Below are 26,202 nucleotides of genomic sequence, written 5' to 3' on the forward strand. Positions count from 1 at the left end.
AAATGAAAAATGTGCTCTGAAGGGAATGGGGCCGGGTGTTTGCCAGACTCATGCAGTCTTTTTCTGTTGTCAATGGATTATTCATGCAGCGAGGAAGGGACTTACATCTAAACTAAAGAAAACTTAAGTTGGACTGCAGTGAAGAACTAAAGTGACCAAATCCAGACATGGATTAAAAAAAGCACAATTTATTCAAATGTAAAACAGCTCTTGATGCCTTGTTTACAAAACACTGTTTAGTAAATGGCAAACTACACTTTCATTATATACATTCACAATAGATGATCAGAATATACAGTAATGGTCCTCTGATTGGATAAAACATTCTGGAACATCTCTGAAATAAGTGGATTTATCAATAGTCAGGGGGGAAATATAATTTTTATCATCACTGCATAATTAGTGTGGCGCAGCAGAAAGAGGTGCTTGTTTTAGGTTTAAAGTGCATTTCCTGAGTAGATTTATTTGAAGGATGACGGTCCTCAGAATCAGGCAGAGAAGCCATGCTTTTCCTTCACAACCCATATGCTGTCAATCACCTTACCATACTGGAAGACAGAAAAGGCTTTGTTATTACTTAAGCAATACTCTTTGTGCTTAACATGTATCATTTCACCTTTGCTTTGCGTGTGTGCCTGTGTTCCCACCTGATCATCAGAGACCTGCTCCAAGTAAACATGGGTAGTGTTGACCACTTGCATGCGAGTGTAGCCGTAGTCTGTGCTGCGGAAAGCGCTCCACTCTTTGGGGTTTGGATTGAACCTGTCAGTCCTCTCTCTGCAGCCCTGCAGAGGAATCAGCAGTGACTAAACTGAATCTGTTAGAGATGAACCTCATGTCTTTCTTATACTCTGTCCACAAAGCCCTGTGTGACATTTACAACTGTGGTTGTGCCTCGGTGTGAGTCTGGCTGCCTTTCGATAGGCTGATGACTAATCCCTCTGTGGCTGGATGACAAAGCATGCCCTGCGCTGCTCGCTACCACATCAGAAAACACTTAACCAGAGGAACAGCTGGTACTAAACTCCTGTGGCAGACCAGCTGCCGCACACACTGGCCTATGTATAATACATAACATTGTTTTTGTTGATGTTGCTGTCAATTCATGCATTGATCTCTGTGGGAAAACGTTAACAGTGATGCGGTGATGTGAAAGTACTTACAGCAGAGCCTGTGATAATGTGAACAGGAGCTCTGGGGTTCACGTAAGGCTGCTCTTTGCTCCCATTGTACACCTAAAGAGAAAAGCACAGTGAGTCTCTCTCTGATTCAAAACAGAGGCTAAAAAGACATAAAGAGTGCTGTGAATTAGATAATATAATAGCTGACCTTGTCACCATAGACAGGCCAAAGCCTCTCATATGTGTGCTCATGTGCCCATAGCTCCAGATCCACTCCTGTGAAAGTGATGATAGTCAGCAACCTTCCATAGAAAAAATAACTGCCCAAACAGCTCAACGAAACACATCTTGCTGTGTAATCTAGTGTTCCTCAGATCCTCTGCCCATTTAATTTTGAAATTTCTCAGCAATCAACAAAAGCTTAGGATCAGAGCAACCAAAACTTTCAATGTTCCACCACAAGTTAAATAATTAAATGCAACAAACAAAGGTCTAAGAAATGTAATACAGGAAAAACATTTGGGAAAGAGCTGGTGGGATATCAGCCAGACCAAAAGCCTGCTTTTTTACTAAAGGATGTTTGGATTGCTGCGCTCGCTGCAACTGTTAAGACATTAGTCTGTCTGAGCGTGCAAATTTGTGATCTTAAACACCCATTAGCAGCACGCAGCTGGTTGTCGAATAGGGTGCATACCATAGCTGTAAAATAGATCCTCTAGACCAGGAGCTGGTGGTTTGGTGTCATTCCGTCCCCGTCGTACCTGAGATATAACAGAGAGGAACAATGACGGCGTGATTTGGTATCAATGTCCGAAACACTACCTGCTACCTGAAACACTACCTGGTAGAGACCCATTACGCCCATGCCAGCCTCTCTCGAAACACTGCCAAGTGCTGAGAGGAGCTATTCTAACTGGAAACTATTTGGTCAAAATTACAGTGATTATGAGAGCATACCGTACCCAATGTGCTTATGGGCTGTGATGTGGACTGGCCAGCATGCAACATGCTTGACACGTCTGCTACCAGGGCCAATTAAAGTGTCAGGGAGTGCAACAGGAAATAAAGCCCACAAATACCTTTATATGATAGAATAAAACCTTTAACAATACAGACGTGCTGTTGTTTGCATAACCAAGGACACAGCGCAGAATAAACAATGAGTCCTTTGTAGGTAATTTATGTAATGTTTAAGGAAATTATATAATTCTCTAGCTTTGCTGAATTAAATAAAATCACATCAGGTATGTAGTCGTATTACCAAAATGGTGATAATTATGCTTTGCTAATAAAACGTCTGCCCTCAGGAATTCCAAGGGGTGTGAGTGGCACCATCCTCCTTCACTCAGTGAGGACTGTAGAGCTTCTCTAGACTTAGTTTCCATCTACATAAGATTACCTGTCAGTATGAGTTTGACACAGACTTCCCACCAAAATAAAATCAATAGTTTTGGTTCATATGTACATTAGGCAAAGACTATGAACTCATACATGGGGATTCTGTGGTCTACACTTACATAGGAGTCAAACCCGGTACAGTCATCCTGGTCATCATCGGAGCAGTACATGGGTCTGTGTCCCATGGTGATAATCCATGGACGCACTGCTCTGTTCTCTGGCTTGTTGGCCTCCTAGATCAGGAGATGGACACGCATATGTAAACGTGTGCCAGATTAAGAAAGGGAAACAGAGGTTAATTCAATTTTATTTGAGACAGAATGATAAATCAGTAGATTTATAATGGAGAAAAAGAGAATGGAACTACTTTGAAAGATAGTATTGTGCTGAAATGGAAGTTTAGAGAAAGGCAGAGAGCAAGTGTGGGAACAAAGGAGAGCATTTAGTCATCGTGAATGTGTAATTGGTGTAGTCATTAACCTCCAGGTCTTTCTTCAGCCACTCATACTGCTTGAAGAGGAGCTCCAGGCCGTAGTCGAGATAGAAATAAACCTCAGTGGAGAGGGAGATGATGTGCGCTGACCCCAGGTTCCAGCTGCGGACACACATCATTAAAATCATGCACAGCCTCGACCCAGTAGAGGAAGTAAGAGAGCAAGAGCAGGCTTCACTTTAACCTCCGGATTGTGTGAAAAACACTCCAAAATGCATGCATGCATTGCTGGCATGTTGATGTTGACCACAGATGATTAATTTTAATGAATTAACACACATTTGTTTCTCTCAATCATTTCAAGCCGCGTGGGATTTGGGGGTGTACTTTTAACTTAATGTGAGAAGACATGGAGCAAAAAGATCTTACAGTAATAAGAATGCTTACATGGGACGTTAAAAAAAAAAAAAAAAAAGGCATGTGTTCTGTACATGTGTGCTGTATGTTTCCAGTAGCAGTTGAGGGATTTCCGATTGCCTCTACGGTGTCCTCTCTTCCTCCCCTTGTTCATAACCGCGCACATGAGCGAAGGGCTCTCAGCCAGCAGGCCTGTCTGGGTCTGGGCCCAGGGACTGAGGAGTGGGCAGCTGGCCTGTGGACTAACAGGGTATTATCTTACTGTCTGAGAGAAGGAAGTCTGAAGTGGGCTATGAGTCACCTAGTCAGATGTATAGCTCCTTTGTGTAGTTCCCTTGTTCCTAAGATAGGAGAGGCAAACTAAACTAAGAGAAGGGAGCGATGCTATCCTCTGCTCCCAGTTTCTCTGGGCTGCCCCTTACAGCTCATTAATGCTTGCCTGAAACTGAGTAGGAGGTTTGGTACAAGTTCACATGATACTCTCATGGGGCCTCTGTTGGAAAATAATAGATTTTTCCTTTCTAGCTTTGTGCGTACAGCTAGCATCCACTTCTTGCATGAAATGGTCTTCTACTGACCACAACTGCTTGTGGTTCTTTCACCTGCTTAAGCCCGTCAAAGTTCATCTTGACTAAAGCAACTAATATCGTGTTCTTTTCCCTTACCTGTACCACAGGCTCTCAGTCTGGCCTGGCATACTGAAGCGATTCCTGTAGTTGGAGAAGTTGCTGTGAACAGAAGATCGTGAGAAATGTAATTAGATGGAGTGATCATACAGTGTACGCTCCTTGAATATCTAACAAACAGCAATTAACGCCACAAACTGCCGCTCTCTCTTATTTTGCGGTGCCTACAGCACAGCTCTGCAAGACCTGCAATCCATTCAGAATACAGTCAAGATAATTCCAAGCTTCGCTATACAATGTGACTACACTTTTATTTTAAGGCTGACTTCTTAAAATAACAGTATTTTATGTCCATTTTCAGTTTTCACTTGGCAGACAACGCAGGGCGGTATATCATCGGATAAAGATGACCATCAAACTGTGGTGTTGACATCTGCTTCTAACCTCTAAAAAAAAAAAAAATGTAGCCATCCCTAGATATTCTGAGAAACCATACACTTTGCTGTAGCCAGGCTATCAATGGCTGCCCCTCCAAATTAAAGGCTGTAGAAAAACATGGATGTAGCCTCTGTGACATCACCCTATAGGTTTTTAAGAGGATGTTTTGAAGCTTAGAATCTTGGTCAGTTTCTGAAGCCAGATAATCAAAATTTGGGCGATGCGGGGGAGCCCTGGGTGGAGCCGAGATCGGATGAGCAAGTAGGAGCCACCATGGCTGAGTGTACTACACCTGTCAATCAAGAAAAGAGGCCTCTAAATGCACCCTTCTTTAAACCATGACAAGAAGACTGTAATTTTAGATCCAGCAGCCATTAGAGGAGTCACATTTAAAGGCACTTCCATAGTGGTTTTAGCATTGAGTTGTGGTGGTTCCTACTTGATCCAGATATAGTAGGGTGCTTACCTAGATCAATCCACCACTACACTTACTGTATATATCATCACTACCACAATCGCCACCACTGATTTCTAGACACAGACACATCCTCCAAAAACTCGGCATCAGCTGAAAGAGCACCATCATCCACATTAAACCAGTCATGTCCAAATATTACAATGGGTGCACCATGCAAAGAGGGAAAAACTCTTTCATGGAAAGCTCTCCTTGACGCCAATCCGCCAGTCTCTTTTCACAGCTTTTTAATTGTCTGCAGAATGAAAGCAGGAGCCAGTCTTCTCAACGGGCCATTAACTAAGCGAGGTGATGGGAATAATTGTTTTCTTGTCTTACGTAAGGAAGAAAAAAAAAAGGCTACATTCTGGACAGCAGCCGGGGCAGGGTGAGACAGTTCAGATCCCTCCACTGACTGGGTTAATGTTGAATTAGGGGTAACTAGAGAACAGCAGGGTCAGAGGTCAAAGGTCATGAACAGGGACACACAAGGAGGATCGCAGAGACCTTCACCAATGCTGAATAAGTCTACAAGTAATGAGACCTGAGGTTTCTGTGGACACCTACATCAGGTTTAAAGGGCCAAGATCAGTATGATAATCAGTAAAAGCTCAGTTTGTGAGCTGTGATCAGTCAGCAAGGAGAAAACAGTTTGATTCAAAATCTCTTTGTATCCATTTTGACTATTTTATTTTACTATTACCCCAAATCAACACAATCTTCAACAGTTTATAGCTAAAACTTCAAAATTTCATGTTTAAGTCTTGATTATAAAAAATACTTGAAACCAGTATCTAAGCATTCACAACAATGCATCAAATGGAGTTAGTATATCCTAACTGAAGGGCAAAATTCATTCAAGTTAAACGAGGGCCAATGGGGTGTGATCTGCTCCTGTGGAAACCAATTAAGTTCTGGAGTTCTAAGTCATGGCACTGAACCAGGAACAGTCAGAAGATGGGTTTATACTCCCACCTTGTGGCTAGGAAGGGAACCGGCAAACATCTAGGGGCATCTGGGAAGGCATTTCTAGTTAGTAGCAATAAACAATCAATTTTCATTTAGTGAAATAATACACATAGTCGCTCAGAATCCAAACACAGTGATATAACCAGGCTTACCCTGAGGAAAAGGATTTTGCCTGTAGAAATAAAATCAACCACAGGCTTTAAAGTATTTCGTTTTGTGGCTCAGCTGTGGAAAATCTGATTGAGTACAAATATGATAAGCTTATATTTGTGTCATTAAGCTGCACTGAGATGTTCCAATGTAACATGTGAGTCATCCTCTGTAACCCAAAGCATGCTTGTTTCCACGTGTGTTTGCTTTTCCACTAAAACAAAGTTGAGATAGGCATCTGGTGGATGTCAACTTCAATGTGAAAAGCCTGACTCTTAAACTGACCCAACAAGATTTTCCCTCCTCATCAAATCTTCCTTTTCATCATCTGATGAGCTTAATCCAAGTAGTTGGAGAAATTAAAGGAGCCAGTTCTAGTCGTCAAGAATCATATCACTAACTCCCATCACAGGACATTGTTTCAAACGGCGACAATAACTGCCCAGTTCCCCCGAGGACCTGATGAACCATACGTTGTGCTTGGTGAACAAAGACAGTCTTGATTGGGGCCTTAGCATCTTCTGTGGACCCGCTGTTCTCATACTGCTGGAATGCTGACTGAAAACTTTTGTGGTCAGCACAATTTCAATTGCCTCTTACCCATTAGGTTTTGAGGTTGGAAAGAGAGAGGAACAGAGAAGTATAGTGAGAGGGGAGCACAACAGACGGCAAGGAAGAAAGGCAGCAGCCAGCCGTTGGGAATATTTGGATTCTTAACAACACCGCAGAACAAAACACACATTTAGGTATAGGAGAGGGAGGGAGGAACTGGATTTCTGGTTATGTAATGCAGCGAGCTGGTTCTTGATATCAGTTTCTTATGTCAGGCTGCAATGCCAAAGAAAAGAGACTACTGTTAGCAGCTCCTTAATGAAGACCAGGCAGTAGTCACATTACACATGGCAAGGCCAGACAAGGACTGTCTGTACAGTAAAGCAAGTAAATATTATGGTACAGGATCAGGCACCAAGTCTTTTAAAATGCATAAACACACACAACCAAGACCCGCAGATGTTCTTGGAATTCGACACACACAGTAGCTGCTGATCCTCAGGATAAAAAGCATATGAAGGCTGCTGAAAATCTTCCATCATCTTTAATAAAATTCTATGGAACTGAAATTGTAATTTACCTCGAAATCTACTGAAAACATCTGACTAACAACATATTGTAATATATTACAGGATATTTATCTAAAGGAAAGATAAAAGCAATAATATAATATGTAATACAGTATGTCATAACATCTATGCAAAGACCCTGCACGTACAGCTGGACTCTAGGCTGCTATGATTTGTTCAGGCTTTAACACATGATTATGTCCATAATCAATAAATCTGGCTTTTATTGATTAACTGATAACTTTTTGTCCGTAACTAAAATTAAAAAAATTAAATTAAATAGTCAATCGTACATAATCATACAAACTGTCATAGATCCGACAATGAGAAACAGCAAATTTGAGAAGCTAGAACCTGCCAATGTTCAGGATATAGCTTGAAAATAATGACTCAAGTGCTTAATCAATTATCAAATTAATTTTCAGATGATAGACTAATCGATAAATCGACTAATTGTTTCTAATTAGTTTTACCACTATTGAGTCTCTGCATTGTTCTCTCCCCTGTTTAGTCTCTTCGTCCACAAGGTTTCCAGGACTTAAATGTGAACAACACATTCAGTGACGATGAGTCAAAACGCAGACAGTTCCCATCACCACAGCCTGACGCTGGGAACTGAAAAACAGATAGCGAGCTGATGATTCCCAGTCAGATAAATGTTTGTTTTGGAAAAGGTTGCCTTGTTTAGATGTTGGTGGTTCCTGATGCTGCTCCAGCCTTTACAGACCAAAATAGTTCCCATCTGTTCAAATGGTACAGTGAGGACTTTTCGGCAGACCAACGTGTTTTCTAGCAGAAAAACTGCTGACCAGAGAGGGATTTTTTTTTTTTTTTTTGAGAGGGGGGGTTGCAAGCACCCCCAAAAACATGCACATTCACACTTTACTTTAAACATAAAGGAAAACATTGGCTAATAGAAAGCAGAAGACAGACAAAAGACAAAAGACAGCTTTCATTTGACTCACTGACCACGAAATGTCATCACACTTAAAAGAAAGATTTCTTTGCAGAGTGTGTGTCTATTACACCCAAAGAGTACAAATGTCACAGTAAGAAAATAGACATTTATTGAGTACCACCTACTATGTAGCTTCGTGGTTGCCTGGACAGGTCATGTAGGGCACGTAGGCTGCTATGGACTGGATCTGCCTCATGAACTCATCCCCAATCCTGGCATTGTCCTGGAACATATGTCATTTAGCTGTTAAACATGACGCCAAAGATTTTCCTGTTAGACAACAATGTTTCATTTTTCTCCTTTTACTGACACTTAGCCAAATTATCTTTAACAACTGACTCAGTCCATTTTCCAGACAAATGCAGGAATGTTTCATCAGCCTACCAAACAAACCTCATTGAAACCAGAAGTGACTTTTTTAAAACACTGCGGTTCATGGCTGTCCTGACGGCTTTTACCTGCCACAGCCATTAATGACCTTTCAGACAAAATTCCCTTTCTCTGTTTTTCTATTTATAATATGAGTGAAGCCGCAGGATGTACTTCTACATTCCAGCTGAAAGCACAGCTTGGTTATTAATTTTTGCAGGAGTCTGCTGATTGCATTTAGCATTCTCTCCATATTAAAAAAAAGGGTACTAATAATGCAGGAACTCGTTTCAGGAAAAATGATATTAGCATCCAAGACAAGGTTATGTCCGCTAAATATCACAGATGACAGCTGGGAGGTTTTCAGATGAGCAAATATGTTATTGGGTCTTAAGATTTGAGGTTTTGAATGGCATTATTTTTATTCATGAAATACTTGGGCGACATGAACCGGACTCTCATCTTTCACCGCAGGCTTAAGGCATTTCGCAGTAATGCTAATCATAAGCTGTGTGTCTCAACCACAGCTGAGTGCCTTTATGTGCACTGCTAATAAACAGTGATGAGCCTTGGGAAGGGGACAGTGGTGAAAGGTAAAGTGGCTTATCTCATCTGTCGTTGTGGAATTAGTGGAATATCAGAGCGGCTTTAAGAGTATAAACTACTGATGAAAGAAATTTGCTGTCTGATTTTAACTGAGCTCAGGTATCATCAGAGTTTATGAAATTAGGATGACGGAGGAGTAAAATACCTCATGCATGTCGTAGGCAAAGTCCCCTGTAAAACAAAAACAAAAAATATATAGATTTAGCTAGAAATATTGTATTTTCTCATAAGTTTGAATTTATAGCATCAGACTTAAAGGATCAGTTTCCATTTTAGAGAGTATGCTAGATGAGTTAGATGAGAAGAGCATGTACGGTTAATGTGCAGCTAGGGCCAGCAGGCAGTTAAATTAGCTTAGCATAAAGACTGGAAACAGCTAGCCTGTCTCTGCCTGTACTGTTGGAACTAATCAATTGCTGAGCTTTTGAGGTGTTGCTTGTTTAGCATACAGACATGAGCGTGGCATCAGTCTCCTCATACAACACTCAGCAAGAAAGTGATTAACCCCAAAAGGTCAGAATATTCCTTTAATAAGTGACTAGGACTACAGTTAGCCTGAAACCAAAGTGTGATCGTGCTTTGTGAGGCAGTCACACAATTATATACTCTGTAAACACATAAAGTGGATGTAACACAAGTTTGTGTTCGATTTGTTTTCTAGCATGAATCTGAGACAGGGACCAAAAGCTAGAGAGCCTGAGATTCTGTCAGATTTTTTTGGCAAACAAAATTTGGCATAACACAGACCTATATTCTGTTTAGTTTCTACTTTCCACCTACTAATATTTTCAACTCTGAAACTATGGAGCAAGCAAGTGACCGACATCCAACACAGGTTGTTCAAAAGCGAAAATGACAAATGGGTATTATTATGTTGATTACAGCAATTACTATCTTGATAAATTACCTCTTCATCAGACATTTCTGTTGGATCTCATCTCACTTACTTGATTTGATTTATGTTAATACAATCTGTTGTGAGCTGTGCCAAGTATCTGTGGATGACTAATGCCTTGGACTCACTGACAAAAACTTTAATGTCTCTTCCACTGACTTTGCAGTGCAGAATGTTGCAGTGTTTGTGCAAGTGTGGAGCTTACCTATGTGCAGGATAACGTCGTACATGCCAAGCTGTGTATCTTTTTGTAATCGAGCCAGAGACTGAGGGTTTTCATTGCCCAGGTCACCATACAGAGCAAACCTTGGATTGAAACTGGTGCTGTCGTTCAGAGCAATGAAGGAGAACACATCACTCCAGCCCACATCGCTGCCACAGTGGTAAACTGAAATAACATAGGAGAGATATTAATCTTTACATGTCATGTGGTGAGACAGTCTGACAAAGAGAAAGTCAGTAATAATAAAACCCAACCCACCATAAGCAGCAGCAGGCTTGAGTTCTATGAGAGTGACTCTGTGGATGTACATCTTCCTCTTCTCCTCTCCTGAGTCCACGAACAGAGTAGCGTTACCTCTGGTGGTCATCTCAAAGAGCCGACCCCCCAGAAGGCCATACTCCACCTTGCTCTCTGTCTTATTGAAGGTGGTCCAGGTTACTACCATGGAACCTGGCACTCCTGTGAAGAAAAGTTAACAGGTGTTGGAAATGTGATGCAGATTGATCTGACAGAACTACTGGATTCACTTACCGGTGCATATGTGAAAGCCAAGAGATGCTGACTTTGCACAAGAGTGTTGCTTTTGATCTTGCCGCTGGCAAGACACTGAGTTAAGCTGACCACTGGCCAGGTACTCAATTCATCAAGACATCAACTCATTAAATGACTACCACATGTTTCACCTTCATAGGGAAAAAACAAAAATATATTTCTGTTGTACTGACTTTGCGCATCAGGGTAACATAAGCTATATGTGTGGCAGTTTAAGCAGTGATCTGGTGCATTTGACCTACAGTAAATGACTTACAGAGAGTGGACAAGTAGTGTTTACATGCTGCAGGACTCTTTAGCAGAACATGCTTCTGTTGCTGGGAGTAAACCTTAATGTTTCATTGAGGACTTCAGCCTTTAATTAAGCTACATTACATGAAACTCACAAGCTTTTTAATATCAAGATAACTGAAAGTGAAATGGACTTTTTAGTGAACTTGTTGCAGAGCCACGTACCAGTAAAAGTACCGGTGCTTTTAGTCATTATATCATTGAGTGATCTGTACAAAACATCTGCAAATCTGCAATCCATATGACCTGGACACTGGCTTGTATTCGTATGGGGAAAATAGCATCCCTAATTGAAAACACACGAAGCCGATACAAACCGATCAAGTACTTACCTGTATAGGAGAGATGCACCTGCTCTGGCTGGGTCCAAATGGGAGGAACACCAAGCACCAACAGGGGTGCAAGGCTTAACAAGGCACAAGCAGCATGAACAGGCACCATTTTGACACTGTACAGCAGAAACAAGAGGCTAGTTAAAGTAGCAACACAACACACACCCAGATAATAAAATTGTTTGCCACTGCAATCACATGATCTTTAAAGCTCTCATTCCAAAAACTATATGATAAGGGGATATAAAACAAAGCAGATAAATATATTTTCTCTTTTAAGCCTTCCAATAACTTACCCAAGTTAGAGCAAGTTCACACTGCTCCGTGGCAGCAACACACAAACACACACAGACTGTATTTTGGTCTTTGATGAGAAACTGGACATCAGTCAACCTGCAGTCACCCTGAATGATGAAACTGCAGAACCAAAACAGCAGAGTCAGCGAGAACTGCACGGAAAGAGATGATGTGTCAATAAAAGCAGCTGATGTTGTTTTTCATTGTGCATTCAGGGAAGTACTTCTGTGAAAGTGAGCTCAAGTACAACAGAGGTTAGCCCACAAGCCACAGCTTGCCTCGAATCAATAAAGTGCTAAGGCAAACAGCTGATATCATATGCCTCACTGATCAGGATAAGGGCAGTATAAGGGCCATGGGTCACGACGCATATGCAAATTTGAGCCAAAACCATCCCAGATATTATTACTGATAAGTTATGGTTACTGAAGACGTCAGTGAGATCAGGTGACTGGGAGCATGATTTAAAAACACTGGCGTGGACTACCCCTTTAACGAATCTGCACCACTAATATCTCAAAGGTCGCTAGAGGGTGCACATTGGACAAACTGCATTATGAATAAGATGCTTTATTCTCTGATATTGGGCGGTATTAGCCTGAGTCAGTTGGAAGTGTCTGTTAGCTAAGCTATCTGGCAGTCGCTTCAAATAAGGAAAGGGAAGGTTTAGCTCTAGTATCTCCGCTTAGAAAGGGAAAACCAGGTGAGTGCGACAGAGACACTATTCAGGATAGGTTATCAAGTTGTCAAATGTAACGCAGCTGAAGAATATCCTTACGTTAAGTATTTTTATAGATCACAGGATGTAACGTCAAACCTGTTTTAATTTCGTTAGCTGATTGACTCAATTACTTGTTATTAACAGCTAAATTATAGCACGTTAAGCTATACCGTGACACAATAAAAAGCCGTTTATTTTGTCTTTGAACGACACTTAGAGTTTAATGACACGGAATACGGTTTTTCGAAAAAGCGTATCAGTCTTTCTGACCCGAATAAGTAAGCTAAATGTTAAATTAATAGCTTAAAACACTCACAACACAACTCAGCTGTCTGGCCCGGAAAGCAGTTACTGACTACGTCATTGTGCAGAAGGACAACAATGCCCACGTGGATTATGGGAAATTGTGTTTTATTATGTTTAGCCTAAAGAGCCTGTATGGACTGGAAAATGAAAACTTTATTCTCTTTTATTTCATATTTTGTGTGTGTTTGTGTTTTAGGTATAGTAATTTGCTGTAACTGAGTCTCTTTTTGTTTAGGTATAATGGACTCCAACAGTGAGGATGGAGACTATCAAAATCTTGAGCATGCCTTCCACCATGATGCAGCCCAGTACAGAGTGACCTACCCTCGTGGGGGAAACACGAAAGAGGTGACCTGGGTATCTCCTTTTAAAATACAAATCTATTTCCATAAGCTGGACCTCTTTTGCTGCTTATCATAGTGTTATCACCATGCAAACTGTATTTTTCTATGCAGGTGGATTATGATAAAAATGAGGAGTCCAACAAAAAGAGGTAAGTCGTGCATGTTTTGTGTTTACTACAGCAATTGCATTATGTTTTTTCTCATTTCCCTCAGAACATTTTACCCTACCCAGGTATCCAGTGAGTCGCTCTGGTAACAACCCAGGCAGAGTGAAGCGGGTGGTGTCCTGTAAGAGGAAGACCCATCATCTGATGGTGGCTCGGAGGAAGCAGCTCGGGTCTGGGAGGAATTATGATGCTGCAAACAAGGAGAATGAGATGAACTGCGTACAGGACATGCAACAGGAGATATTTGACATGGACCCCTGGGAGTTCCCACTAAATGTCAACAATAACCACAAGGCTGGCAGAACAGGTCCTGAACAAAGCGACTACTCTACACTCACTGAGGTCAGGAATACTATCATGGCTCAGAGTATATCTCTGTTCCTTTTGCTGTGGCTCTTTTTATGAATTAGTGTTTTTCTGAAATGCTTAATCTGTCTGAACCGATCCATATTTTTCAGCTCACAAGGGATCATAAAACAATGACTGATGTGCTCTTTGGAAGAAATCTCAGACTGAAAGTAGCTTTAACACTGTGGCAGAGAAATGTTGGAGAGCTACTGACATACTTTCTGAGGTACCTAGTGTTGGTTGGTTGCAAACATGTGTCACGCAATATATGTGATAGAATTTCAAAGGTGTCATTACATCACTGTCTTTGTACAGAATCCAAGACACTGGTGCGTTTGTTGATTTTCTGCCCCTGATAAGCAAAAGGTAAGCATTGTATTTTGCAAGAGACTGAGTAACACAGCCTACAAGCGAAGTACATGTCATTTAAATCTAATTCTCCTGACAGCATTGACAAGGACTCTACAGAGATTACCATTGGCTGTTGTGTTGACCTCTTTCCTTTAGTCAAAAAAGTCCTTGCCAATCCATACGAAGAGTGAGTATCCCTGTTTGAATGAACCAGAATGATCACAAAATAAAATACATAATGCACATAGAAGGATTTACAGGATGTATAGTAGCAGGATAGATACAGAAACGGAAATAAATGATGTCATTTATACTTACAGGTATCTTATTGTTGGTTTAAACTGGATCAATTCAGTTTTGAAAAAGTGGTGGGAGGAACTAAATGCAAGTGGCTACAGTGGATCATCTAAACCTCTGTTAGATAAGTAAGTTCTTTTTGAGATATGCAATACTTCATACAGATAAATGCTGTGTATATATATATATATATATATATATATACAACTTAAATTGTCTTATCAAAGCATTAAGACAGTCAACAAATGAACATAAACCCATACAGCATCACTTAATATTATACAATATTTTACAATGTGTAGATCAAACTGTTGTGATAAAGTTGTTTTTTGTTTTTTGTTTTTTTTACTTTGTTGAAGGAATTTCCAGGTCTATAATCAGCAGTTATTGGAGTTATGGCATCAGGAGCCTTCACTGAAATCTGCTCCAGGAGCTGCAGGAGATATGGCAAAGGTCAGTGCTGTACGTATGAATACAGGGTTACCACTGTTATCGTTGACTTTGAATGTTCTTACACTGTTCATACTGTACAAAAAACCTGTTGGTCTTACTTTCCCTGATCTTTTTCCCTTAGGCCATTGATTCCTTTCTGTCCCAACTCACCTGACAGCAATGAAGAGCCAGATAACAGATCTTTCTCTGGTAACAGTGCCCTCAAATATTTCGAAAGTATCCTTGGTGGAAAGTGTAGATAGGACCTGCTACTGTGTTTTTAGATTGCACTGTATATTGTCTGTAGAGATTGGTGTATTTTGATCAGTTAAATACTGAGAATGTGCAATATGAAATTAACTGTGGCAAATTTGACATTATTATTATACAGTTTAAGTTATGTCACAGAAATGTGGATGCTTTGATGGCTGTAACAATAAACACAAGAATTTTGTTTCATTGATATGTTGTTTGTGTGTATCTCATTTAATTGCCCCAATGATGATAAATAAAGTTTGTATTTTTAATTTTAAAGTTTGTGGTTATAATCTTTTTGTGTGTTTAACTTCTTTTGTGGGAAGAGACAGCACTGATACATTTCTGTTAATTAATAAAAACTCAATGCACACCTTCTGTGAAACTATATACTGCACTTTAACACAACACAGTATTTAACCTAAAGCTTTAGTGCAGTTTATCACCAGCACCAAATTTCAGTTGAATCCCCACGGTTCAGCCTCACTCGGACTTCAGCCTCACTCAGTCTTAAAGTGATTTGAGTGAAGCAGATATATGGGTTAACATAGCTCATATCTCTCAATTTACATGCAGGTTTATCTGACTTGAAACAGATAAGTGGAGGGTTGGTGTCTGTCATTGTGATGTGAACCTGAGGCTGAAGTCCAGACGTGATTGGGCAGGAGAGGCTGTGTGAAAGGGCCAGCAATTCAGTGAACTCTGAATCTGTGCTCAGCAGTCGACAGTCTTGTTTGCACTCTCGTGCTTTTCATTAAGTCAGAAGAGACTAATACAGTAGGAGCATTGGAGAAGATTCAGGTATAGAGAACAATATATTTCTGTCACCTCATTACAAGGGCCTCTACTGAAGGTAAGCACACTGACCTTAAAGATTTCAGATGCCTTCAATTTTTTTTTTTTTCTTTCTTAGGTGGAGTATTGTTGTGTGTTCTTCATTAAGTTCACAGAATTCAATAAGAAGCTTTCATTAACTAAACCCACAGGCACAGGAAAGTGAAGGATGAAGTGTTTGAGATGCTGGCTGCCAGCAGTGGCCCTGCTGTTGCTTAGTGTGGCTGGAGTTAACATGGAGCATCTCCAAGCTGAAAACCTGAATCTGCTTCCTCCACACGAGCATAATTTGGTCCTGAACCGTGGAATGAGAGGTATTATTTGCTTGTGTCGACTTTCACTTTCAGTTTGACTTGTCTTTTTTTTTTTTTTGCTGTCTGTCTCAATGATGTGTTATTGGGGAATGAAAAACACTTCTAACTTAGTAGTAGTAGTAGTAGTACAGTGTAGTACTGAATTAACTTTATCTCAGATTATCTGTGTGGATTCTTCTGTGGGTGTGGGTCAAATTCCAGCCTGTAGACCCAAACTGCACAGTGACTCATTATGAGGTGATTTGTGTATCTTAGTTAGATAGTTTGTCAGACAGTTGTAATACTCTGGCAATTGATCAAGGTTTTACCATGTTTACATGGAAAATATTGAGAAACAGCGATGGTATGCTGTTAAAGTCACTGTAATGTCTAGTTCTTGCATGTGCATTGCTTTTTTACCACAGTGTATCTTTTGACACTGAAGACATAGGATGACATTTTAGGAAAAATTATTACTTTCTTGCCTTGAGTTAAATAGGAAGCTAGAGACCACTCTTTCCCTTTATTAATTCACAGTTATGACTGTTAATGTTTATGTTGCCCAACAGTGCTGCCCAGAGACTGTCATGAAATGCTGATGACCTCTTCAGGCCAGGCCAGAGATGGAGTGTACCTGATACAACCAGGTGACTCCCCCATCGTAGCCTACTGTGCCATGCAAGAAGGAGGATGGACTGTTGTTCAGCATATCACTGTTAACAGCAGCGTGGATTTTGATCGTACCTGGGCCGAGTACAAGCATGGCTTTGGGGATGTCACTGGGGATCACTGGCTCGGGAATGAATACCTTCATGAGCTCACCTGTGGTCCTGGGCGCTATAAACTAGGAGTAAAACTAGTGGACCCAGACGCCATCACCAAGATGGGGGAGTATGATCCTGTTCTAGTGGAGGATGAAGCATCAGCATACAGGCTGAGGCTGGGCTTGTTCCAGGGCACAGCTTTGGACGCTCTGACTCTGGACACAGAGAACTACCTGCATGACAACCAGAAATTCACCACTAAAGACAGAGACAACGACAACTACTTCCAAAACTGTGCCAAGCTGGAGTTTCAGGGGGTGCCTGGAGGAGGTTGGTGGTACGATGCTTGTGCTGGTGCCAATCTAAATCGCAGGAACGTCATCTATTGGCAAAAGGACTGCAACAAGGAGCGACTGTGCAAGTACGCATGGATGATGGTGAGACCTACAGACACAGTCAAACTGATTCAAAGCAGAGACTGCCAGAAGGATGAGCTATAAGGACACATTTTTTTTAGCATTTGTGATAAATGTTAGGGGTTCAGCCTTTTTTTTTTTTTTTTTAGATTTTCTTTCTAACGAAGACTAAAAAGGGTGACATCAGTAACTTTCTCTTTTTAGCTATTATGCTGGACATTGAATTCACCACGTTTTATTCAGAAATGCATGGACATGGACAAATGCATGGATCACAAAATACTTAAAAGAACAAAAAAAAAAAAAAGATCATCACAAACTTGAAACACAGTATAAAAAAATGCATCACGGTTTTAGCTCTAGCTTTGTTTCCAACATACACCATGTCAATACATGAAGCAAAGCATCTCTGTCAATCCCCAAATTGCAAGTGCAGATTACTGGGTTATCACAGTTACAAAAAGGTGTTTCATGACATTTACCTTTTGACACATGTAAAATATCTTTTGCATGTCATCTTCCATCCAATGATTACAGAAAGGAATATTTCACAGACAAACTGCATTTTTTTTTTTGCCACAGTACATTACAAGTTTGCCAGAAATACAATGAAGATATGATGATATGACATTGATTTAGCTACAGTAATTCAGAGAAAACAAATACTGTATTTCAGTGCTCAAAGAAAAAGAAAAGATCCTGAGGATGAAGAGTAATAAACAGGTTATAATAAACATGTGCTCTTAAATCCTCCATACTGTCTCTATGTAAACACTGATATTGTTCAGCAAGTTTGTCATGTAGTTTGAGTAAAACGACTGACAAGCCATAGGGTAGACCAGTAGGGTGCAGTTTGGTGTTCATTATTCATTTTTTAAATTTCATTTATGGAAGAAAAAGCAGAACATGTGATGTGAAAACAATGAATCTGAATCTATATTCACTCTTCTTACAAACGACAATGGCACATGTGAAAAAGGCTTTGATTATCATCAAGTTACAATCTTGACTTGAGCAAGCAGATTCTGACATCGGGACGACACGTATTAGCCCTTGAAAATAAAATAGCAACTCCAACATGTGCATCCTCAATACAAACACAATACCTACACTATTAAACAGATCTTTTGTGTAAAGCATCAACTTGAGGGGGAAACTGGCAATTTTAACACTTTAAAACCAATATACAGTGACGAATATTACACCGGAACAACTTTATTATGGTTTCCAATTATCCAACAGTGCATATTGAATACTCACAGTACAATATGAAATATTCTGTGTGTTAGTCAATAGCATTTCATTTTGGGGGAAATACTGATATTTTTAATATTGTAGAACCTATATACAGTGTCACTGATTACAGTATGTCGGGACAGTTTTATAATCCTCTTCCATTTCCATAGTTTGAGCAGTAAGTAACATACACTATAGCAGACCTGCTGATTAATATGCAACTTTTTAAGTTGCACCAGCTTCTTTAGATACCATATTTACTTTTGATATCACCAAATGTATCTAGAATTCAAGTTCATAAAGCCAAGATCATCAGTACAAACATGATTTGCAACCATTGTCATAAACCATCTTAAAAAAAAAATTCTTCATGTCAGTTTGGAGCTGACCACAGGATTCTGTCCATACCAGTATAGTTTCTCCTCAATCCGTTTCTTCTTCCACTGGCAGAGTAAGAGCATGCGGAAGGTCTTCTGAAAAGTCTTGTTACACAGGGCGTAGCACATGGGATTGACAGTGCTGTTGACATAGCACAGCCAGTAGCCCAGGTGCCAGAGGGAGAGGGGGATGCAGTCTGAGCAGAAGGTGGAAATCAGTACCATGATGTTATAAGGTGTCCATGTTAGGATGAAGGCCAGCAAGATAGCACTGAGAGTCTGAGCTGCCTTCCTCTCCTTGATCAACACCATCCTCTTTCTCTTGGTGATCTGGTTCTTCAGCGTGGCGTCTATGGGTTTAGATGTCGAGGAGGTGGATGGAACGCTCATGGACTCGGCCGAGGAAAACGTCGATGATGCCATTTTGGTGTCTCCATTTTTGCTCTGGTGCTCCACATGGGTGTCTTTGGCCATAGGTTTGAACTTGTAGGACACACACTTGCTGCTCCTCTGAGAGTTGCTTTTTGGTGGTGTCTGGAAGAAGCTGTCCTCGTCATAGCTGCTGAGCTGCTCGCTCTCACTGCCTACTCCGCTCTTGCCAGCTTCGCAAGCCTGGTTCCTGAATGAGGGCTGGAAGCCTCCTGGGGACACAGGCCTCTCCTCATCTTCTGAGGAGGCATAACTATTGAAGGTGGTCAGTTGACCAGCTTTGGACCACTCGTCATTGGTGGTGGCTGCTGATTTGGCAGCATTGCTCCTACTGGAAGACGACCAGGAGGCTTGGTTCCTGTCATGCGAAGCCGATCTTAGTTTACAGCTAAAACAGGATCTGATAATGGTCTTCTGAGGCTGAGTGACCCCAGAGTCTGTGGCATAGTTAATCCCCTGGAGCTCAGCCAGATCCTTGGTCCTTTTCTCTGTCTCCTTGTAGATTCGACAGTAGAGGATTGTCATGACTGACACGGGGATATAAAAGGCTGCAATCGCTGTCCCAAAGGTTATTACTGGCTCGGAGAAAAACTGGATCTGGCATTGCCTCTCGGGGACAGTTCGTTTTCCTACAAAGTACTGCCAGCAGAGTATTGGTGGAGCCCACAGAATAAGTGACACCAGCCAGGCTAAACCTATCATAATCCCAGCTCGTTTGGGAGTCCGTTTGGCCCTGTAGGTCAGAGGCCTGGTGATGGAGAAATATCTGTCAAAACTGATCACCAACAGATTCATGACTGATGCATTACTAGCTACATAGTCTACCGCTAACCACAGGTCACAGGCGAGGTTTCCTAGGGCCCAGTAGCCCATCAGTATATAAGAGGTATACAGATTCATGGAGAAAACACCTATGATGAGGTCTGCAGCTGCCAGACTCAGCAGGTAGTAATTGTTCACTGTCTTTAGTTGGCTGTTGACTTTAAAGGAGAGCATTACCAGAACATTCCCCACAATTGTGATGAGGCTGACTATAGCTGACACAGTCGCAATGGTGATCACCTCCCAGAGACTGTGCGTCACTAGGTGGATATCCATTGTACTGGTATTTACAGTGGTGTTCAGCATGTTATCCCCTTCCATGGTCTTGTGGTTATTGGCATCCAACCATGACAAGTGTGTTTTGATTTGTCATCTTCATGAAGATCTTCTGGGAAGAAAAGAAAGAAAAGGTCATACTTTAGTTCTGCAAAAAAAAAAAGAAGAAGTTCAATTTATGACCATTAGATGGCATAACTTAAGTACTTCACCAAATTGTCACATTCACACTGAGGAGGTGAATACACCAGATGTGTTTTGCTCTTTAAATGTAAATGTAAAACCTCTGCATGCCAAACGTCTCTTATAGATAATAACATTCTCTTCACTTTTAGTGAGTTATATAAGTTCTACGTTTTTCCTGATGCATTGTTTTTTTCTGTTGTTTGTCAATTGTATCAAATTAAAAGAAAAATCTTCACACAGTTCACAGAATAAGATCGAGTTCATGTGAGTATACCCATATGGAGCAGTTTAGGCAATCTCTGCAACCATCTGGCATATTTCAAAAATCCAGGTCAATACATAATTTTGCTCCTTGCTGTAAATCTATGCCATAATATTAATAGTGCATAAACTCAATTCATTAAGATGTTATGAATGATTTTGGTCCTTAGAGTCTGCTTCCATTCACCAATCACAAATGTCCTAAGTGTGTAAAAGAAGCATTTTTTTTATGTATCTGCTTTGATTGATGTTTGCAGAAAGTGTCACAGGGTGGCGGTTCCCAGAAAAATGTTGCAACAACACTGAAAAGGTTCTTAGGCTTTGAGGGACTTAACACAGAGAAACAAGCGCATTTGCTCCCACATCAAGAGCTACAGGCAATTTCCAGTCTACCTGCAAGTTTTTGGACTGTAGGATAAAAAAAAGAATTGTCTGGTTTTCAGGTTACTATATTGAATATTCTTAAACCAGTTATTGAAATACAACCATCCTCCATAGCTGAGCATACAAGGTAGCTTATGTGAGTAATTCTATCTCATGATCATAGATATATTGTAATGTAAGAAAAACACAGGCAAATCAAATGAAATAAATATTATTAATGAGAAATTACTATAATTTCTTTGTTCTTTATCATTCAAATGTGGTAACATAATTTCCAAAATTGCATCCAAAAGTGTATTAGTGAAAACCATCCCTGATGAGGGGGTTAATACTATATGTCATAAAATTTGCAAAAAGTGTATAACATGACAAATGAAATCTGAGCCTAGCTTTGAGTTTGCTGAAACATCCAAACCTCTGCCTACCTTTCAAACTCACTGTCAGCCATGCATCAAATTGCTATTTCAGCAGTTTGTACCTCATTTCTAAGAGGTTTGCACTAAAATAATCAAATAAGGAAAACATTTGCTCTGTGGAGAGTTTGTTTCCTGCAATACTCTACCTTCTCTGCGGCACTTTAGTCTATGAGATCATTCACAGAAACAGAGGGGCCTCTCTTTCAGGTAACTTTTTGTTACCTGAACTGGCCCAGCACCGTCGAATGACCTGCATGATGGAAAAATGACTTGTCACCACAGTGTTTAAGCACTGCTGTTATGAATAACTAAGTCATAACCACGTTGAGTGCAGTGGTACAACTATCAGACACTACTGACAGAGTAGTGTAGTCACATATCACCCCCTTTACCAGTAGAGGGCAGTAAACGCCCTCCACATACGAAAGCTCATAACCTACATGGTCCTTCCACTATCAGTTTGGAACAAGTGGTGTGTGTGCACATTTCATCCCTGGGTGCTGGACACTACAATTAATAGTGGATGAGGGGCTATCCCTGCCAACCTGGACCTGTGTTTTTGAAAAAAGCCCACGGGAAATTTCTATGGCTTGATGACTTTCACCTACAAATGCATGACTGTGCCATGTGATCTTGCTCTTGCCTTGAAGGTTCTTATTAAATGTATTGAAGCAGCATTAAATCCACTCAGTTTGAGAACATTTGCATATGCCAATGATTACACCCTGTGGGGAAAACACAGATTTCTACCCATTCAGACTGAACAGTATTTGATTGTGAGGCTATGGTGAGTCGTACTTGTCCACAGTGTCTGTTGAGCTAATAATTGTTCACTCCCTCATTCCAGCTTTGCAGAGAGGACACTCCTCTCTGAGGAAATACCTCAGCCAACTGGGCATCGGTATTTTCAGCCATGACAATTGCTCTGCTTAAAATGAGGGAATTTCAGCACCGTGTTGCAGCCCAGCATCTGTGTCCTGTGTATGACCTTCCAAGCTCTAAAATTATATGGTTAGATTGTCCCCCATTGTTGCTTCCTATTGATAATGACCAGTACACCCACAGAGTATAAATCCACCATCAGGGAGGCACAGACTCCGTGAGGCTCTCAGTGTGGAGCATCAATGAACTTAGGCACAGATCACCTCCGCAGAGAAAATCCTCCATGTGCGTAGTAACAATCGAACCAGTCTAATCCCGTGAAACATGTTCATGAAGAACCAAGGAAAGCAGTCAATTAATATATTAGCACACTTATGGGGGCCAATTAGCTCTCAAAGGTAATGTAATTCAGATCCTGGCTGACCAACCCTGACCGCTACTAGTATCCATAGACCAGGAGTGTAGGTGGGCTCTGACAAAAACACTACAACAGGAAAATTGTGGTACGTATCAGGACATTGTAGCTTCAGAAAACTGAATGCAAGAAACTTAGCTAAATCCTCTCTTTGAGGCTGAGATATCAAACCAAGAACTTAAGGTTACTAAATGTAATACTGGCTTAAAGTTATTTCATTTTCCCAAATCCCACAGTGCAAGTTTTCAATAGTTTTATTAACCCAAAATGCCCAACCTACGGAAGGTTATTGTACTCTGAGCTCAAGTAAAGGGAAATCTCTTAAATGCTTTCTCTGCTGGAGAGTCAATTCATACCCACAATACAACGTTTTGGACATAATAACTAACTCGCACTTGAGCAATGACTTCCTCACTCACTGGCATTCTTTTGATGGTGCCAGATTAGCAGGAGTGCCAGTGGCAGCCCGAGGCCCACACAAATAAAATTCCAGTCACTGCGGGGGTCCTCCTGCAGGACTTGGATTGTCCCTCATCTTGTTATATAATGGCGTTTCGCATCACATCACTCAAATCCCCACATGATTACACTGTTTACCATTAGGGGTGCCATGAATCTGTCCACAGAATTCCCTGCTATTTTCTGGTATGTACAAACTTAGCCATTGTTTTTTTTTTCTTATTGAGTGTTTATCTTAGCATGTATCATTTATCACAAAGAGGCAAAATAGCACTTTGGTTTCCAAAGCTAAGGTTTTCATTTTTCCACACAGAGAGAAGGAACGTTCTTACTAACTCAAAGCCTCAATAACAATTTTAGCCTCAGTAGCAGCATTGCCAACTTTGGTCTTGACTGTCAACAACTACTGGAGGGACTGTCATGATTTGGTGCATATTTTCATGTCACCTTCAGAATAAATTGTACTAATTTTGGTTATAATCTCATTCCATAATCAGGTTAAGATTTTACATAGTTAATTACTGTGATTATCATCACCAAATACCTGCAAGAAATAACATTGCCATCAGCCTCAGCTGTACTTTGTGTTTAGCACTAATTAGCAAATGTCAGCATGCTAACATGCTAAACTAAGAAGGTGAACACGGTAAAGATCAACATATTAGCCCTGTCATTGTGAGCATGTTAGCATGGTGACTAGCCCAAAGCACTGCTGTCTTTACAAAACTGCTTACATGCCCATCGGCTCTTTGGTTGTTTACCTCTTATTAGCAGGGAAGTAACACAGAAATATTTCAGGTGTTAGCCATTTGTCAGTGTGTTTATTCCCAATTAACAAGTGTCAGCATATTAAAACACACTAAACTTAGATTTTTGCACGGCATCAAACATTTTTCCAGTTACCAATATTATTGTGGCTATAGACTTTTAGTGTTGTTTACAGTGTAATTCCTAGTTTATGATGTTTTGTCTAATTTTACTCTCTGGGCACATTTACTCTGGGTAGGAATTCAGTATATCTGCTAGTGTAAAAGAGGTTTTATTGTTTAATTTTTCATAACAAAAGTGGATGGGCTGAACCATCAGTGATTATGTATGATGCCACAAAAAGAATTAATTAATTATGACTGGTACAGTGTTTGAGAAACAAGGATATTCCTGAGTCATTGATGACTGTTGTATTGCTTATACACACAAACTCAAGCACGCACACACACACACACACACACACAAACAACAGACTTGTTCTGCCTCTTGACCTCAAGAGGTAGAACAAGTCAAGCTTGCTAATAGCTTCTAAATCGAAGCAGGAAGCATTTTAATGGTACACTCAGAGCTCAGAGAGTGGGGTAAACATGGACTGCATCACTATAAATAGTGAATATGGTCTGTTCTGGACTGTTTTTGGCCTTTTTATGGATGCAGTTTGGTGTCAGATATGACGCACAGTGTGGAAGAGCTTTGTGACGCTGTCTGGTCAGAGGAAAAAAAACAGGGGATTTGAAAAACAAAGACACTACTGCAGAATTTCTGGTAGCATAGGGCTTGTATTTTACATAGTGTATGTGAATAAAAATATAATACCCAGAGGTCATTACAGTGAATCAGTGCCAGATAGTGGTGCACAGAAATCTTGCTCTTATACCGATGCCAAGAAAACCAAGTCTTCCTTATTACATATGCATCCTAAGAGTATCAGACTGCTCACTGAAATATTGTGTGAGCACATTGTGCATAAGTAATGGTCATTGATCCAGTGATTAACAATGCCCAGTATGTGAGTGAGGACATACTAGGTAACACAAATCCGTCCTGAGCCTCCATACTGATTGCAGAGGCGGACATGTTGAACAGCGGCTTCCTGCGGGTCCTACTGGCACCTGGCCATCACTGCTCCTGTGCTGTAGTGCCATACACTGGCCCCCACCAGGCCTCCCAGTCATATGTAACCTTTTTCTACACTCTCCTGTGGCTGCAGCACAACTGCTCTGCACAGCAAAAACAAGAAAGCGAAAAGTGTGTGTGTGTGTGTGTGTGTGTGTGTGTGTGTGTGTGTGGCATTTGTGAAAGAAAGGGAAAGAAGATGAGAGAGACCAACAGAAGAAGAAGAAAAGGAAGCACGAAGCAAAATAGAGGTGAGTCAAAGCAAAGAAGGTGAAGGACACCATGTGTGTCTGCGTGGTGAGTATGTATGATGTGCAAATCAGCCCAGAGCTCTTTGGCACAATGGTTCGTGCATGCTGTAATCAATCCACTGACCCATGGTTAAGACTCCTGTATACGTGGTGATCTGGAAGAGGACCTAAGAAATGCTTGAATCATTCTGTATATCAGCCATCGGATGAGGATTATAAATGTTCACATTAAGAGCTGCTCCAAAACATGCAACCTGAAATATTTATCAGTGTGTTAGTGTTGGTCGCCAAAGATAGAATACAGCCATTACAGGCTGAATCTGACATCTGACTTCATATATATATATATCTATATATATAGATATATATAAAGTCAGATGTGGGAAAAGATGAGAGCATCTCTGAGGATGTCTGTTTTTTAACATAAACACACTTTTTTTTATTCAGAGCCTAACATTTCTCTCCCCTGTGATTTTAAATCAACCTTCAGTCTCTCCACTGTGATGAGAAATGATGAAAATGATCATTGGATGAATATTATTATCTGCTTATGGACACCACAGTGGTTTTGGCAGCTGCTGAAGGGAATTAAATGATAACACTTGAAGCCTCTAGGAGTTCTATTTTATGAGCAACTACCACATTTCATTAATGCCCCATCATTTGGATAATGATCTGGCTATAAACTCATTTGTGTGAAGAGCTCTCTAAATATGAGTCTTTGTCTGTTGCTGCCTGTGCGTGTA

The 26,202-nt window shown here is 40.7% G+C and overlaps 4 protein-coding genes across 8 annotated transcripts in view; 2 read left to right on the forward strand and 2 right to left on the reverse strand.

Annotated features, from left to right (window-relative positions):
* Positions 1 to 15,107, forward strand: part of LOC111225537 (KATNB1-like protein 1) — a 33,575-nt gene extending 18,468 nt beyond the window's left edge. For 2 of the 4 annotated variants that reach the window (XM_022750473.1, XM_022750471.1), the window contains exons 3-11: positions 12,913 to 13,025; positions 13,133 to 13,170; positions 13,254 to 13,530; positions 13,647 to 13,762; positions 13,852 to 13,902; positions 13,985 to 14,074; positions 14,208 to 14,312; positions 14,544 to 14,646; positions 14,759 to 15,107. In XM_022750473.1, coding sequence (XP_022606194.1) covers positions 12,918 to 13,025; positions 13,133 to 13,170; positions 13,254 to 13,530; positions 13,647 to 13,762; positions 13,852 to 13,902; positions 13,985 to 14,074; positions 14,208 to 14,312; positions 14,544 to 14,646; positions 14,759 to 14,791 — 921 coding nt within the window. In that variant the 5' untranslated portion in view covers positions 12,913 to 12,917 and the 3' untranslated portion in view covers positions 14,792 to 15,107. Of the gene's footprint in view, positions 1 to 12,167; positions 12,354 to 12,912; positions 13,026 to 13,132; positions 13,171 to 13,253; positions 13,531 to 13,646; positions 13,763 to 13,851; positions 13,903 to 13,984; positions 14,075 to 14,207; positions 14,313 to 14,543; positions 14,647 to 14,758 lie in introns of those variants that run through there. The other 2 variants (XM_022750470.1, XM_022750474.1) reach the window with 2 other exon arrangements.
* Positions 188 to 12,737, reverse strand: acp7 (acid phosphatase 7, tartrate resistant (putative)). Of its 2 annotated transcripts, none has more exons than XM_022750468.1 (15): positions 12,688 to 12,737; positions 11,650 to 11,770; positions 11,354 to 11,469; positions 10,437 to 10,637; positions 10,161 to 10,343; positions 9,206 to 9,231; positions 8,211 to 8,308; positions 4,035 to 4,097; positions 3,000 to 3,114; positions 2,639 to 2,752; positions 1,816 to 1,882; positions 1,330 to 1,397; positions 1,164 to 1,235; positions 648 to 785; positions 188 to 548 (listed from the first exon to the last, which is right to left on the reverse strand). In XM_022750468.1, exons 3-15 carry the CDS (start codon positions 11,460 to 11,462, stop codon positions 489 to 491), a joined length of 1,314 nt encoding a protein of 437 aa, XP_022606189.1. In that variant the 5' UTR covers positions 11,463 to 11,469; positions 11,650 to 11,770; positions 12,688 to 12,737; the 3' UTR covers positions 188 to 488. The 2 variants fall into 2 exon arrangements, with proteins under 2 accessions (XP_022606189.1, XP_022606190.1); XM_022750469.1 differs by having other exon boundaries at positions 11,650 to 11,802; positions 12,688 to 12,727.
* Positions 15,108 to 15,592: 485 nt separating the features above from the next.
* LOC111225831 (fibrinogen-like protein 1-like protein) lies at positions 15,593 to 18,009 on the forward strand. The gene is made up of 3 exons (XM_022750866.1): positions 15,593 to 15,724; positions 15,858 to 16,019; positions 16,568 to 18,009. The coding sequence occupies exons 2-3, from the start codon at positions 15,875 to 15,877 to the stop codon at positions 17,260 to 17,262; spliced, it is 840 nt and encodes a 279-aa protein (XP_022606587.1). The 5' UTR covers positions 15,593 to 15,724; positions 15,858 to 15,874; the 3' UTR covers positions 17,263 to 18,009.
* On the reverse strand, positions 17,346 to 21,424 carry LOC111225830 (muscarinic acetylcholine receptor M5-like). Its single transcript, XM_022750865.1, has one exon. It carries the CDS (start codon positions 20,361 to 20,363, stop codon positions 18,783 to 18,785), a length of 1,581 nt encoding a protein of 526 aa, XP_022606586.1. The 5' UTR covers positions 20,364 to 21,424; the 3' UTR covers positions 17,346 to 18,782.
* Positions 21,425 to 26,202: the final 4,778 nt, after the last annotated feature.

Source organism: Seriola dumerili, unplaced genomic scaffold (genome assembly GCF_002260705.1).
Source record: "Seriola dumerili isolate Sdu_G_001 unplaced genomic scaffold, Sdu_1.0 BDQW01000149.1, whole genome shotgun sequence".
Classification (NCBI taxonomy): domain Eukaryota; kingdom Metazoa; phylum Chordata; class Actinopteri; order Carangiformes; family Carangidae; genus Seriola; species Seriola dumerili.